At 33.3% G+C, this 17772-nt stretch overlaps 1 protein-coding gene across 2 annotated transcripts in view; it reads right to left on the bottom strand.

Moving 5' to 3' along the window:
• The window catches only part of LOC110112272 (AMP deaminase), a 34001-nt gene extending 22227 nt beyond the window's left edge, over positions 1 to 11774 (bottom strand). For both annotated transcript variants that reach the window (XM_020844433.2, XM_020844434.1), the window contains exons 1-10: positions 11142 to 11774; positions 9275 to 9453; positions 8092 to 8299; positions 7292 to 7470; positions 7141 to 7192; positions 6894 to 7021; positions 6558 to 6737; positions 6350 to 6417; positions 6098 to 6240; positions 5519 to 5580 (exon numbers count right to left, since the gene is read on the bottom strand). In XM_020844433.2, coding sequence (XP_020700092.1) covers positions 5519 to 5580; positions 6098 to 6240; positions 6350 to 6417; positions 6558 to 6737; positions 6894 to 7021; positions 7141 to 7192; positions 7292 to 7470; positions 8092 to 8299; positions 9275 to 9453; positions 11142 to 11592 — 1650 coding nt within the window. In that variant the 5' untranslated portion in view covers positions 11593 to 11774. The remainder of the gene's footprint in view (positions 1 to 5518; positions 5581 to 6097; positions 6241 to 6349; positions 6418 to 6557; positions 6738 to 6893; positions 7022 to 7140; positions 7193 to 7291; positions 7471 to 8091; positions 8300 to 9274; positions 9454 to 11141) is intronic.
• Between the last annotated feature and the right edge of the window lie 5998 nt (positions 11775 to 17772).

Raw genomic sequence — 17772 nt, 5'->3', positions numbered from 1 at the left:
ACAACTAATATTGTTCAAATTACATAAAAAAAAAACAAAAATATAAATGCATCAACAATGTAGAATTTATTTAACCAAGTTTGTGAGCTTTTTGCTTAAGTCCATACATATCTTTATTGACAGCACATTTTAGTCTCGTCATAAGCAATGTACCCATGCGATTGCCCCAAGTACACGTCATCAGCAAGATAGCCATAAAAAAAGGCATTATCAACATCCATTTGAAGGAAATGCCAACCTAGATTAATGGCAACAAACAAAAGAATCCGGATAGAATTGAGGTGGGCAACTGGAGGAAAAGTATTTAGTTAATTGATCTCATAGAGTTAAAATAAAAATGCTTGGCAATGAGATGGGCCTTGTGTCAATCAATGGAGCCATCAAGATGACACTTGATGGTGTAAACCCATCAATATGGGATAGTTTTAAGGCTAGGAAGAAGGCTCTTGAGAACTTGGGTTTATTGATTAAACAAGAAAGACATTTCAATATCCATGGTAGGATTCCACTTAATATCTTGTAAGACCTCCTGGTACTGTCTTGAGAATAAAAATTGATGAAAACACTAAAAAATGCAAAAGCTAGAGGAAATATGGTTACAGAACATATATGATAAAATATGATGCTGTCTTGAGAATAAATATGGTTTCCCTTGAATATCTTGTAAGACCTCTTGGTCCTGTGTTGAGAATAAAAATGGATGAAAACACTAGAAAATGCAAAAAACTAGAGGAAAGATGGTTAAAGAACATATATGATAAAATATTAAGCTCAACATGGTTTCATCTACCTTTCCAAAGAGCAGCCCGCAAATGGAAATCAGAAGACTCTCCAATAAAAGGATGCTGAATCACGTCGGACAATATGAATGGAGGTTTTATTATAGATAGCAAGTGAGGAAATATATTTCTGAAAAGGATCAATGGGTATAATAGCTTTAAGATAATAGTTTTACTCAAAAAGATGCATTAAATAGCCCAAAGAGAGAGTTTGTCACAATAGTGCAAAAGGAATGGGCAAAACTAAGAGAGCCAAAAACATTTAGAAGTAAAAGGTATGATATAGGATAGAGAGTGGTGTAACATTACCAAGAACACTAGAAGAGAATAGACCAATAAGATAACAAGCAATAAATATAATTTAACCTTATAATTGCTATGTAACATCGATTTTTGAGCTATATTGAGTAAATGATGATGCTCAAGTTTAGCAAAATCACGATGCAGGGATGTATAAAGATATGATCCACACATATTAATCAATATTGCATGGTGCATAAATTCTAAGACATTATCAACACAAGTAGAATATATGTCTTAGGAATGATCACCTTTTATTGATAATGTCTTAGAATTTATGCAGTTTCAATTATAATTCATACCTCAGCAAAACAAATCTAAGAGCTTACCAAAATTAAAACTGCATAAATCATAGAAGAAAATGTTCTTTCCTAAAAAATGTGAAATACTAACATAATTGTCGATTGATATTTGAGTAAATAGAATTAGGTGACACAAGAATGACCATATATAAATTTAACAAAATATTTAAGAACTATATGTTATAAAAATAGGACTCAAAAACCAATTATTTGAATGTACTAGCTCAAAAAGGAACACCAGAAATGATGTGAAAGAAGCAAAAGGCATCTCACGATCTTTACCAAGTTCAAAAGAATTACATTGAAACTTGAATTGGCAAGGATGGGGTAGGAATAAACCCTAAAAGATGATGTGGCGGAGTATGACCCAAATAAAAATACCATTAATATGGAGTAAAGGTGATAGATAACGAAAATAAAACTGCAGGAGTTAGTAGATTTTACTAATTTCAACACTTTCACTAACCATCTTCTTCATATTAAGATCCTAAAAAATACATAGAGAATTGATGGTTACATAAGAATATTAATTGCGAGTAAGATAGATGATTGAGAGTAAATTTATAGAAAATCAAGTAGCATGTAATACATCAGAAAAAGATATGCTCTTAGAGATTCAAAACCTTTCAAGACACAAGAGAGAGAGAGAGACATCAACAATGAGGTCAAATAGGAGAGAGGACATGTTATGGGAGAGAAATAAGTGGTGAATATCTATCATATCAACTTGCACCATAATATAGAATCCAGGACCATATTAGAAGTAGCTACAACAGAACTAGAAAAAGAAACTACATGATGGGGCAAACACAAATTTTCGATAATGCCAAAATAATCTTCCAAGGGCAAAGTGATGGACCTAAAAGAGATATTTAGATTGCAAGTTTTAATAGTAGACAAATAAGAGCAAGAGAGATTTTGAGCATGGGGGGTAACAAATTAGGCTCTTCATTGTTCCAGAGAGAGAGAGAGAGGGGGGGGGGTACCAAATTAGGCTTTTCATCATTTCAATTACTTGTTGCTAGTTCTGCTTCACGTCATGAAGAAAGAGTCGCTGGAGTAACTTTGTTACTCCTTCAAAGAAGATGTTCCTCGTTAGATTGGAAGTCACGACATAAGCTCGCCGCTAAGGTAATGATCTTTCTTCCCTTCGCACACTTCTTCAATTCTGCCAATCTAGGTTAAAGGAGAAGGAACTGGATTTAAGTTTTTGTTGATTTAAAATTGTAATTATACATGTTTGATAGAATTTAGGCTAAATCATCCTTAACTACTCTTCAAATTTGCGGGAGAAGGAACAAAATTTAAGTTTTTGAGTATTAAAAGTTGTCATTTTTGTTGTTTGGTAGGATTTAGGGTAAACCATGCTTAAATCTTGCTCAAATCTATTGGACAATGATTGGGGTTAAGTTTCTATAGTAATAAAAGTTGTCATGTTTTTCTATTTGACAGGATTTAGGCTAAACCATGCTTAAATCCTGCTCAAATTGGCTGGAGAAGGATTGGGATTAAGTTTATGCATGAGTATGTTATCTTTTTTGCAGTTTGGCAAGATTTAGGCTAAACTATGCTTAAATCATGCTCAAATCTACTAGAGAAGGAATGAGAATTAAGTTTCTATATGAATAAACGTTGTAATTTTTTTTTTCTATTTGGCACGATTTAGGCTAAATCATGCTTAAACCCTGCTCAAATCGGCTAGAGAAGGAATGAATTTTAAGTTTTTATGGGATTTAAAGTTGTCAATTTTTTTGTTTGATAAAGTTCAAGTTTCTTTAGCATTCTCACAGCATGTTTTGTTATTTTCTCAAATCTACTTTCTTATAAGTGATCAAAAGAACGTCTGCTTTAGCTCAATCTTTAAAAAAAGATCCAACATGGAAACATGAAGTATTGGCTAACAAAACTGATAACAATAGTGTGACATTTTTTTCTGTGATAAAATTATAAAAGGAGGAATTACACGCCATAAACAACACTTGGTTGATGGTCTCAAAAATGATAAAGCTTGCACTAATTGCACCAAACATAAAAAGGATTAAAAGAATAGATTAGTGAAATGTCACATGTCATGATTGATGAAAATGATGATTTTGATGTGATAGTAGATGATGATATTCTAGGCGTTGGATGCTGCTAAGAAAGATATGAGAGGAAGGGAAATTTAAGTATTTTGTAGATAAATATATGATGTTGGGATTACATTCAGAGAGGTGAAATATGACCATTTCTTTGTTGTTGTTGAGGCATTTTGACAATTTGATCCTGGGATGAAATCCCCTAACTATCATGAGGTACGAGTTGCTTGCTTGAAGAAAGAGATTTGACATGCACAAGAACTACTATGATGGCATCAAGAAAATTATGTACAATATGACTGTTCTCATATGGCAGAAGAATGGACATCAAGAAATAGGAAAAGTTTACTTAATTTTCTTGTGAATTGTTCTTAGTGAACTGTTCGAGAATGACTGCATTCATAGAGTCAATAGATGCCAATTCTTTCTCAAAGAATACAGTGAAGATGTTTCCGTTATTTAACAAGTACATTAAAGTTATTGGGCTATATAATGTGATTCAAGTTGTTATTGATAATGTTTATGAGAATGTCCTTACCGGTTTGAACCTATGTTAATTTATATATAAAATGAATTTTGGCCTTACAATATTTTTAGTGTCATTACAGGAAAGTTGTTGATGGAGAAATATCCACACATATATTGGAATCCATTATCCATGTACAATTTGATAATGAAGGATGCTTTTAGAAGCTTCATAAAATAGCCTTAAGAAGGAAAGCTTCATGATTCCGGATGCTGCATTGCCTTTAGAGATGTAAGACTCACCTAACTTGCTGATAAATTTTCCTTGAAGCATATTGTTGCCATTGTTGTATTTGCACCTCAATGTTATAGACAAATAAAATATAAATTACTGTGAAAGGATAGATCTGAATTATTCAACATTAATATCAAATTAAATTCCCAACCAGTCATGTCCAAATACTTCTTACGCCATAAAGTTCAGCTTATTGATGCGATGAAAGCTAATATTTCCTGAGATGATAGACATAATTATAAGCAATTTTCTATATAGACGCAACTACCTCTACAATCAACATATAGAAGAAGATGCACAAATTGAATTACATCAGTTTAGGATAAGATTAAATAGAACAAGAAAGGTTGCACGTTGTGTTTTTTTCCCCTATAAAGGGGGATGTCAAAGGCAAACAAGTAGTCGAACAAGATAATGTGTAAGGGTGTAACTAAGTTGAGCATGAGAAAGTTAAGGCCTTGTCTGGGTATGGCTGTGCACAAGCCTGTTAAAATTCAAGATATCTGGTTCAAGTTCAGAGCATTTTCTATTGATCCTAACAAGAGTCAAACAAGACTAGATAAAAGTCAGACATATCTCCATAAGATGCACTGAAAGTTTCCAAGTTGAAGTCTTTAATTGAAGAAAAAATATTATGGTTTTTATAGCATATGGTTATTGAAGAAAAAACTGTGATTTTTATAACATACAGTCCCTTGCAAAACACAGATATTAATATGTTGCTTGCTAATTTTAGAATTTGATGGATTCTATCGAACATATAGATGGCTATCTATATGTACGTGTGCATGTGTGTAATTGAAGAATCTGTATGTATATATAGATAGCCATCCGTATGCACTTACATTTGCATATGTGTATTGATGAGTTATATGTAAGTGCATGTTTGTAACATCATTATTAATAAACATATATCTATGTATATGTAACTGCATGTGTGTAATGATGAGTTATCGTCAACCCAAACATGATCAAGTTGGTTCAAGCCTAGATCATTTGTTTCACAAACTATCTAAACTCAAGCCAGTTACTAGGCCAAATAAGAATTGCTTGTGAAAAACAAGCAAGCCCTACTCATATTTTATGTGGTTCAGATGATTTCATTTAATTGCTTTGTTCAATTAAAAAATTCCAGATGAATTCGTTGAAGGGATGAAATATAGGCGTAGGAAAAGTATAAAATGGGCCTATCACATCACTTGTCTCAACGATAAACTGGAAAACAATATGCATAATAAAATAAATCTTAAAAAATAAATGTAAATAACATAGAGAAAGAGCCCGCCTCGATGAAATCACCTGATACTTGCTTGCAGCTAGATCAGAAAATACTTGCTTTGTAAGTTCCGCAAGAAAACGACCTGGTGGATGAAACAGAAAATTAAGATAACAATGTTCATCTGAATTAAAATTCTTGACTGAATTTCTATCCAATTAAAAAAGACACTGGAAATAATATGAATAATAAAGAAAAGATGCAAAAGAAGACTGAATTACTCGAGCAGAAAGAAGAAAAGAGGTACGACTGAATCCATGGAATTAAACAAAGACAGTAGAGGATAGAATCTGGAGCTGTGGCATCAAAACTAGGTAATTTTCTATGCTAAATAGTAGGTGATAGAAGCAATGGCACTAAACCAAATGCAGTAAAACCAAAGCCTGTTCATGATTAAAAATCGTAAAAGCACAGCAGTAATTCACGAATATTCTCTTAGTGTAATTCATTAGCAAGGAAAACACAATGAAAAAATTATGAGAACAGAACAGGTAAACAGATTTCTCTAAGAAAGAAATTCTGCTAAAATTGAAGGCAGATTTCAAATCATGCACCTACGAGTAATTAGAAGGAAGATAAAATAAAGATATAAAAAAGCATACCTTGGATGAGGTTTTCTTGCTTCAAGAAAATTTCCCTAAGCCTACTCTGGCCGCATGGATTGTACTTGAGATTGAACTTGTCAAAACGATGAAAGGTACTCTTGTCCGCATGAACATCTAGTAGATCAACATTAAGATCATACCTATTTACCATATGAAATAATAAGAAAATAATAAGCATATAAGCCTCATTCGTAGGACAAAAGGACCAAAGAGAATGTAATACTGATTAGAATGAAAATTGACAATTACCCCGTCAAATCTAAGCTCTCAAAAACCTCTTTTAGAGTCAAGTAAGTTCCATCTCTAAATATCACAACCTATTATATAACACAAAAGAAACAAATGCATAATTGACATAGTGGAGTTCGCTACCATGTTTAAAAGAGATGCATCATTAACAGTAATCAGAAGATGGGAATAGAAGAAAAGGGTTAGCAAGTTTAAAAAAAAAATGCACCTCATCAGGTTCTTTCCTCAACTTCGATTTAATAAATCTTAAGAGATGCTTCTGGTTCATGCATGCTGAATGATGAACATGAGTATCAACCTTCCTAACATTATAGAAATCACGATGTGGCGCAGTTTTCTGCGCAAGAAATTCTCTATCCGCATTGAGCATCAAATGAAGATTGAATTTCTGTATCATACAATCAAACAAAAATAGAGAAGAAACTATAGTGATTCCAATGACAAAAGAATATGTCAAAAATGTTCAAGCTTCACTGAGTAAAGAAACTTGATAGTGCTTTTCATATATGGAAAAATGATATGACATGATTAGATAGGCTATTACTTGTTCAAGAAGATTTAACCGATGATGACAAAGAGTTCTGATATTTCCTGCTGCAAGTACCCGCAGTATGTGATGCAAATCCGTGAAAAAGGTTGTGGCATCAGCAACAGGATAAAGCCTTTCTTTGGCTGTAACAAATGAAAGCTATAGTATCAGAATTTGGCTCACAAGACCTAGGAGATGGAAGGTGAGGTTTTGGGGGTGATGGATGAAGCCATTGCATCAAAATGTAAAGTTAGATGCTCACAATTTGCATTTTGATAAACATGCATAACCCCATCAACCATTTGGAAAATATGCTGTAAACAAGGAAAATAAAACAAGTATTAGAAATGCCCAATACGAAAAAAGTTTTACAAACATACAAGTATGTAAAACATCAAATTTAGCAAACAGACATCAGTTTTTTGCTCAGCTGCATAAGCAAAAGGATTTGGATTAGGTTTTGGCGTGCTTGGATCAGTTATGATTTCCTTCTCCCAAGGAGCAATCTCTTCTCTAAATAAATAGCTTTGTCTCATCTCAAGGCATTCTTGAAGGATTTTGTAAACCTCAACTTCGTCCATGGATGGTGTCTCTATCATTGAAGCAAATTAGAAGAAATAATCAGCCACATGCAGTTGCTTACCACAATTATATAGGAATTTTTTTCATAAATTACTGAAAAGGAAACAAATTTAAATGAGAATTTAATTTTTAACAGGACACAATGTAGAAAAAGAATTTATGTAGCTGATCCCACATAGTGTGATAAAAGCTTGTGGTGTTGTTGTTGTTGTTGTTGTTGTTGTACTGAAACGGAAACCAATTGCATTGAATGAATAATAAAAGAAAATTATGTCAGTTCTTATGTCAATTATCCAATCGCTCTCTGGACGTGATGCTTTTAGAATAGCTTAAATTTAAGCCATAATACAAGCATTAGCGAATCCATGTCCAATGATATTACAAACAGAAATCATATAAGCTCTAAAAAGATGTAGTTGGTTTCCAGCTCAAACTCAGTATAATGGGCTCAACAAAATGTTACAAAGACATTGCCAACGATAGAAGAATAATCAGATGGGTCAATGTTTTCTATGAAATCCCATTGCAATTAAGCATACTTCATAATGTCCACCCACTATAAGTAACTAAGAAATAGCCATCAAGCCTCGAAAGACAACAGGATTGATGCCTAGGACTTCACAAATCATACCATTTGGCGTTATTTTAAGTCTGATAAAAGTCTCTTGTTCAGGCCCTTTTCTCAGAATATCAGCAGCCACTGGATCTGGCTGAACACCATGCAAATCACCGGATACACTATGTGAACGTATCATGCTAGCAGATGGCAATGACTTTGCCTCTCCATTAACCATAATGCTGTCTGGGATAGCTTGAAATAAGTTCATGTGCTCTGATCCCTGAATAGAGAAAGTCATTTAAAATTGAAATTTTCAGTTTGGAAGTTATATGAAGATTGAATAAGCATAAAGCAGGAATAAACTAGAACAAAAATCACCATACCTTACTCAATATTTAGTAAAGTACAAAACTATGAATGTTAAAAACGTCATGAAGCATTATAATAAACATTGGAAGAATATCAAATTTTGGATATTTGTACCTACATGAGCTAGATAACGAAATGATAATTTCATTATAGTGATGTATCACCATAAAACTGATATGTACAGAATTACCAAATAAGCATAACAAAATTTCGCACTATAGTAAAATCGCCACCAGCAAGTCAATCTTCTTTTATTCAAGCCAAATTCTAAAAAGAAATAGCAATTGTCTGTTTGATAGAATTAATTTAGCAAGGAAACATGCATGACACAAGCTTGCACTGACCACGTCTATCCTTTAGCTGTTCACAAATTCATTCTAAAGATGCAAGATCTGTAATGAAAGATTTTGTAGTAATTTATATCAAATGATGTTCCTCATTCAGCACTGAACAATCATGAATAGAGAATGAAGGAATTAAAATGAGAACAAACAGTTGGCATAAGGCTAATGATGATGATGATAATTAGATATTATATCAAATAAAATAACTTGAGAATCAGAATAAATCATTTATTAATTTTGTTGGATACTTGAAATGCCTAACAGAATCTCTTTAAAAAGTTGCAAAGAAAAAGCATCCTACATGAATTGACAATTCCATATTTGTTAACCACCATAGCCGGAAAGCATGCATGATCTGGGCCTTAAAATAAAGAATTGAAATACAATAGTTGATAGTGCCCTTCTACAAAACATCAAAATGGAAATCTAATAGCAAAGTAGTGCCACTATAATTATATTAATATTCAAGCATGGACGTGAATAACAAAGAAATAAACTAAAATTAATAATCAAATAAAAAAGATAAGTGGTAATGAACTTACAAGATCTCCATTGACATGCAAATAGGAATTATCGAGTTTAACATCAATGTCTAAATTATCTTCTTCATCAGATCCCTCCATGCTTTCAAAGGCACTAGCACTTGGAGACTTCGGCGATGGAGGTCTAATGGCACGACTGGCTCTTTTGTTTGTATTTTTGCCGGAAGATTGCTTTTTACCTGAAGGAACAGAAGCTAACTTAGTGGTTCTATGCTTATGAATATGAACATTATCCATCTTATATTTAACATAAGAGCTAAATAATTGATTAAACAAAATGAACAATCTCTTTTAGATCAGGCAAAAGGTAAGGTACCAATTAAACTAACTATGATATAACCTTTTTTAAATAACTAAATAAGGGGAAAGTTTAGTTTTTGAGTAACCAGATATTTGACCCATTAGACTGAGCTAGACTGCCAGGGCTCATAGTTTATACTTGTTAGGAGGGAAAGTACCAATGAGATTTAGTATTTAGATCAAGCTACTGGTTCCCAATATAGATGTCACAAATTCTAGTATGGCATGTGGTCAGCTTTATAAGGAATATTCTTTAGCTCCTTGGGTAGAATTCAGTCAGAATATGATTTTATGCCCTCCTTTCTAATAATTGGTCTCCTGCCCTACATATCAATCAATAATTTGGCTTAACGCATTACTAGCAATTAGTAAAACATTTGGGATTTTATCCTTAAAAAAATAAAATAAATAACTTGTTAAAAGGGGAGAGAAAGATCTAATAGTTGGTGGAGAGCGTTTGGGTTTAGAATTGATCATTAGGGTAGTATGGCCCCAACTAACTAAAAATATATTAGTTATTTTTTAATATGAAATATTTGATAAATTCAATTATAAATAAAAGACATACTTGTATGATAACTTACATTCTTTTTAAACTTTTATAACCATTTTGTTTGAAATTGATTTTGGTTGACTCATCAAGCTGCTTGATGAACTGCTGATATGTTATATTGGTGATGGAGCTGATAGGGGCAATACATTTTCATCAACTTCTGTTAAATTTTTAGGTCCAAAACTGTTCTGAAATTTAAACAAGTCTCCCCAGTCTAACATGATCAAGCATCACCACCATATACAAGATATATATTTATGCAAATTTTACTTCTCTACGTAACATATAAATTGATTTCTCATGATAGGCATCCCTTCCTCGACAGTAAATGAAATTAAGCACTAGGAAAGACAGAGAAAATAGGGTGGTAAAAAGGGATATATAGATGAATCCAATAGACTGACTCATTGTCTCATTTCTACACAATAGGATAGTTAACAAGACAAAGGGTAGTGAACAGATGAAGTGCATTCACTGAAAGAATACGACAATAAAAGCAAAGAGACCAACAAGAATACCATAGGCCCTCAAAGGAGACCACAATACTCAACATATCAAATCATTAAGCCTATAAAATACGAGAACTACATATGAGGCTGTAGTAGACAAGAGTCAAAGATATCTCATAACTTAACCCATCAAAGAAACTACCAAAGGTAAAACAACATAATTACAACATAATTGCAAGCCTTATTTGCTTCCTAATAGGATAAATTGCACAAGGACGAAGACGCACGGAGACGGCAACACAGGGGATTACGCATTTTTTGTTATAGAAAGACTGTATGGAAGATTTCTATTAATTTAGCTCACAAATATCGCTCATTAGAAATATCTCTTGGGGATTACTGTTAGCTTGGAATTAAAGAAGATTATGAATGACCTACTTGATTCTGATAAGATATTCACCGAGCAAAGTGAGGCAAGTTAAGGTATATTATTTTTTTGCTTTCAAGCACTAAAGAAAGAATCGCAACTCATTGAAAAAGAGGTAGTGGCTAGATGATATCGTACCTTCGGGCACAGTGTGAAGGCGTGGTAGACCCGGCGGAACTAGCAGGTTCCTATGGTCCTCCAAAGCAACACCCGACAACGGCCCGTTCATCATCGCCTGCCCCACCTCCGCCTCAACATACTCCTCTCCATCAGCATCCGCCGCCGCCTTCACATCCGGCAAAGAGAACGACCCACCACTGCGCCGATAATATCCTGCCCCCTTCCGCCGGTACTGGTCCTGCGCCCGCTGCCGCCTGCACCCCTCGCCGTCCTTCTCTGCGAAGCTATCCTCTAAAACACCACCGGCGCCAGTGTTCCCACCGCGATCGCGCTCACGCTCCATCTCAACAGCGCGAGCGAACTCCAGCAACTGGGTTAGGGTTTTCCGGTGCATATAGTAGGCCGAGACGGCGACGAAAGAAGCGCCAACCAGCGCCGCCATGGCGAGGTGCAACGGATACGAATCCATCTCTTTCTTCTTAAAACCGTGGAAGCGGGACAGACGAGAGAAGGGCTTTGGGGGTACGTAGGAAGAGGTGGGATGAGCGAGAGCGCGGCGTATTTATAGAAACAGGGGACAGTGGGAAGTGGGTGCTCTGAAGGCAAAAGGAAGAAGGGAAGCGAAGGGAGGGAGGAGGTGGTCTTGGTGCTACGGAGGGTCTAAATTACTTTTAAGGACCGAGTGAAGATTAATTTACTATGCTGCCACTTGTACAGTAGTGCCACGCCGCGGATCGGATTCGATTGTTTCCCGCTTGGGGATCTGTGCGCAACTTAGCTTTTTTGGGGTTATTAATTAACAAATTTAATTATTAAGCTTTTTTCCTTTTTTGTACAATGAATAATAACTTATCAAAATTATTAGATATTTAAATAAACTTTATAGTATGATTTTATATTATAAAATAACGCTAATATTATTGCTCTTATTTTAAGATTATATTTAAATAGCTCATAATTTTGTTAGTGTATTAAACAATTTTAAAAATGTCTTACATTTTTTTGTTTTATTATATGAACATTTTTTAATTCGATTTGTTTTCCTTAGTCCTTTCAATTTGCTTTGTTTTTTAAATATGTTTATCATCAAAACATTGACAACCACATCCTCCCATATATTTATTATCCATATATTGTTAAGTCATAACTCGTGTAAATTGAAACCACAGCCTGATAACCAAAATTCATGCATCCATCATTTGTACCACAACTCTTTATCTCCAATAACTCACTTACACTCATGATCTGTCTCACTAATCTCATTCCCCTTTTTGAGTCATCATTGCTCGTGCCTTCCTAGATGCATCTTCCTAATCAAGCAATAGCATGGATCTTCCCTTTAATCCTTCCAAGCCATATTTTGCTCAAGTTTTTCTCTCCTTTCTTTAATTTTATTTGTCATTCTATGGCCACCCACAATAACCAGCGCATCGACCACCATCACCAACCTCTTGCATCTTATAGTGTTGTTCAACAATTTACTCTGGTTATTACCCACCTACTCTCCTATGTCTTCATTATTATAAAACATGTGGCCTTCAGTGCCCAAAGTCAAATGGTGTCTCACTTTTTTTGTCTAATTGCCTTCTAATCCATTGTCAAGCTTAACTCATCTGAATCTCACTCTTAAGAGTTTCATTGAATTACACGAGAGCAATCAACAGTCCACAATTGCTAACAACACCTTAAACACTTCTACGTGGCGAATAGGCAATGGAGCTTCTCATCATATTGTTATTTACTCAAGCAATCTCTCACCTTTCACTTCATATGATGACCTTAATGAAGTTATGATTCAAAATGACATATATTTACTTACTATTCACAATGATATCTCTTTTTTAAACCCTTAATACTATATTTTCTTCCTTATATAATATCATTTACATCTCTAGAATATAAAATTAATACAATCTCATATATCAATTTTATACATTCAATTGTGTATCTATTAAGTTATTACCTAATGATTTAAATATAAATGATCTACACTCAAACTAAAGATGCTTTGTATGAATGACCAATATCTTCTCTCTAAACACCCTTACTCGTTATCTTTTCTACCATTTTGTATAAACAACTTCATAGATTATGACATCCATTAATCTTATTTTTTGAATATCTTATTTCCTATCCAATAATTGATTTATTGTATATATTATCATCAATTATCCAAAACAAATGAGTTAATGCAATAAAAACACACAATCTTTTACTTTCTACCACCATTATTTCATCTTCTCATACTCTTAAAATAACATTCTCATATATGTTGATCTCACCCATATTATTCCATGATGATTTCAAAATACTATATTTTTATTAAATATTATACCAAATATATTTGGAATTATCCGTAATACCCCAAGATCTAAAGTGGAAGAATTCATATTAATCATTAAATTTGTTCAACTTTAGCATAAAATTCTTATCAATTCTTTTATATTTTCAAATTCAAGGCTCTAAAAATTATGAAACAATATTCATAAAATAGTAAAAAATTTCTTTAAAAAAAAATTGGTAAAATAGGTTTGTAAAATGGATACCTAGAGGCCCCATAAATCCCACTTGTATCAACATGTACTAATTTTCTGAGGAAATTATTATAAGCAAAGCACAATAATATAAATATTATGGTGAAAATGGTTAGCAAATCAGATTTATAATGACTCCTAAAAATATATATATTATTAGTTCAAAATATGAGCTATTACATTATCCACTTAAGGAAAACTAAACATGTTAACGATATTTTCATCCAACTTCAAAGCCTCATTGGAAAACACAATAGTCATTAAATATTCATCTTATAATTTAATAGTGGAGATGTGTATCAGGCTCTCAAGACACACATGTCATCTTAATAGCTCACAACACATATTTGAACATAAAGAATAAAACATCATCGATGTATTGTCAAAAAAAGTATTTATCTCATGGCTCATGCATCCATTCCAATTTCTTACTTAAGGGTGTTAATTTAGGATAGCGTATTTAGTTTGGGTTTGACCCAAAATTGACCACACCTGATTATGTTTGACCAAAGGAGCCAAAATATTTGATGAAAATCTAAAACATAAACCCAACTCATATATATATATATAATCAACATAACCAAACAACCCAAAAAAAAATGGCACCTACTCATTAAACATAAACAAAATAACCAAAAACATAAACCCTACTCATTAACATATTTATTTATATATATAATATAATTTTTTATCAACATAACTAAATATTTAAAAATTATAATAATGACACAACTATTTATTAATATATAGAAAAAATTGAACAAAAATATAATATGAAGTGTAAAAAATAAAACAATATATATAGTAAATAAGAAAAACATAATAGTATATTTTACTTGAAGACACAACTAACACAATCAATCATAGAAAGATGCAAAAATACTTTATATCAACCGATAACAAAAAGAAAACATATTCATTTTCTCATTTCAATAGTTTCAAACTTTAAATAATTTCACAAGAAGAAAATTAAAGATCTCCTAAATTAGCATCATCAAATCTATCCACATAAGTTGAGTCTCTAGGTCTTGCTTCACCAAAATGTTCAAACTCAAATATATCCGATTGATCAAGCCCAATTATGTCGCCTACATCTCCTTCATTCTCTAAGCCACCTTCACCAACAAATAAGAAGTATAAAATAAGATATTAATTTTTCTTTCTTAAATGATATACTCAAATTTTATTATCAACTTATAATGCCCTGAATTATTAAATGATATATTTTGTTCTTCAACAACTGACATTGCATCCTCTTTGTATATCTCATTTTCCAAATCATGTAAGTCAAGTTCTGGAGTTGGTTCATCTTCAAATATTCAAAAATCAACCATTTCAACACAAGTATAGTCTAGAGGGTCATAATATCTTTTTTTTAAGTTGAAACCTAAAAAAAGAATAAATAATTTATGTTGAGATTATACATACTATTTAAATTAACACTAGTATATAAATATTAATATAATGTAAGATCATACATATTCTTTAAATTCAGATTATATCGAACATATACAAGATCGTTGAGTCGTTGATGCTCCAAATAATTCCGTCTCTTTTAGTGGATCTGTTAAAAAACACTCCAATTTCTCTCACATCCCGATGAAGATGATGTTTGGTTGAGAATTCTTATAGCTACTTTCTACAAGTTTGGAGCACTTGATTCAAACATCTTCCACCACTCATCTATATATTATTAAGTTTAAGGATTTAATGGATATGCATATTTGTATTAGTGAATAATCATATTTGAATAAACATGTTAAAAGTAAAAAAAGAGAATTACCAGGTTGCATTTGTTTCGCCATTATCAGCGCAATTGGTTTTCCAAAGCTTTCTAAGCCATCACGAAATAATCTGACTTCATTCATTGTAACTATGGGCTTAGTGCAAATATCTTTGTTTCCAATTAATTAAACTAGACCTTGTAAAATTTCTGGCTTTTGACAATAGTTATCTCTATCATACTGGAAATGAGGATTGAGAAAATATGCTGCTGAATGAATGCCTTGCCTTAATTGAGTATCCCATCTTCTTTTAATTATAGTAGTAAAATGCTTATATGATCTCTTTACATTTCTAAACATAGCTTTAATAGCCTTCCTCTCCCTGTACATGCCATCATATAGATATCCAAGGGATGGTTTTTCATTAGAGTCAATGATACGCAACAACCTAATCAAAGGGCCCAATATCTTTGAAATAATAAGACAATTATCCTAAAATCTCAAGTACAAAATAATTGAAGCAACTTCCTTTCTCTTAGAGGTTTTGGATATCTTTGAATCTATAAAGAACTTGCTTGTGTTTAGTGCTTGTAGGTCATGATGGTGCTCATGCACACTTTTTAAAGTTATGAAGGTTGTTATAAAGCGAGTTGCTCTAGGATGTACGATCTCCTTCCAACCTAGCCTTCTCCAAAGTCATGCTAGTATGAATATATAATTATAACAACAAATTGTCAACTTTGATGCTTTTTTTGTTAGCTCCTTTATGAGAGGCATGCTTCCAATATCTTTCAAAATCAAATTCATATAATGTGCAGCACAAGGTGACTAGTAAATATTATTGAATCTTTCATGTAATAGTTGACCTACCTTCTTGTAATTAGTAGTATTATTAGTAACTATTTGAATAACACTCTTTGGACCAACCCACTCAACAATCTCAGTAAATAAAGAGCACAAAGTGGAAGCATCTTTTGTGATGACTGAAACATCAACTGATTTTAAAAAAGAAACACCACGAGGATAATATATCAAAAAATTGATTAGAGTTCTGCTCGTACTATCAGTCCATCCATCTGCCATAAATGTACAACTTATTTCCTTCCATGTTTGTCTATAACTATCAATGAGTTGACTGCATTCTTCCTTACAATCCTAAGTAAGTTAACTCTCAGGTTATGATAATTGGGGAGCTTGTAACTAGGACCTATTGCAGCAATGGCATCAACCGCTTTCTGTGTATATACCGAATTAAGAGCATTGAAAGGAATGCAGCAATCAAAAAACCACCTTGCTAATGTCATATCCACTACAGGAAAACCCGGTGTTATCGGCGGATACAATCCGCCGATAATATGTAAAATACGATGGAAATATAGGTTTCCGGCGCACGTTCCGGCAAAATTTTATGCGCCGGTTTGGTTCACGTCGGTAAATATCTTTCGACGTTTATAATGCGCCGGAAAAGTTTTCGGAGCACTTTCCGGCACATTACCGGCTCAAAAAATGCTGTGCAGCTGGCGACTTTCAACCGATAAATTCCGGCGATAACTGCACCTGAACTTTGCGTCGTATGAGTCCACTGTTAATTACTGGCGGATAAAGCGCCGTTGGTACGCCGTAAATAACCTACAGGTCGTTTACGGCGCAAACTATGTGTCGTAAATCTCCGGCGAACAAGACGTCGGAAAAGGCGTCGGTAATTTTCGGCGCACACAAAGACGCCGGCATGATCGATACAATTCGTTGTATCGTCGTTTCCGTCGAAGTACTGGTGCAAAATCCGTCGGAAACCTGTAGCATTGTCAAAAAAAATTGTATAAATTAAATTATCTGTCGGATTGGTTTCCTTAAGCAGCCCAATGAATTGATTAAAACATTCACGAGCAACATTATATTCAGCCTTGATGCTTAACATCTTCACAGCAACAGATAATTCTGAGTGAGTCGTGCACCCTTTCCAGATTGGTTTCTGGGCGACATGCAATAAATCATAAAAATTTTATGCATCCGTATTCGGTAACTCTTATGTATTTTGTTCAATTTGTATTCTAGTTACATCATGAACTAATTTCTCAAGATTTGGTCGGATATTTTCAGCTTCAGCAATATTACTAATTGTAGAAGGACCGCATTGATAATCAAATTGTGGCTCATACTCACCATGAGAAGTCCAATACTAATACCGTGGCATGAATCCTCTGCGATACAGATCAACAGTTACATCATCTGGTTCTAGGTGCACTAGATTTTTGTGTTTAGAACATGGACATCGAAACTTTCCTTCTGATATAAACTGGGTAGTTGTTTCGCTTGCTGAATGAAAATGTTCACCCCATTAATGAATTTGTTTGTTAATGTCTTTCGACCTTGAGATAATCGGTTATACAT

The sequence above is a fragment of the Dendrobium catenatum genome, unplaced genomic scaffold (assembly GCF_001605985.2).
Source record: "Dendrobium catenatum unplaced genomic scaffold, ASM160598v2 fragScaff_scaffold_1038, whole genome shotgun sequence".
NCBI classification, from domain to species: domain Eukaryota; kingdom Viridiplantae; phylum Streptophyta; class Magnoliopsida; order Asparagales; family Orchidaceae; genus Dendrobium; species Dendrobium catenatum.
Note: the sequence above shows the minus strand (reverse complement) of the source record. Positions and strands in the feature narration are given on the sequence as shown.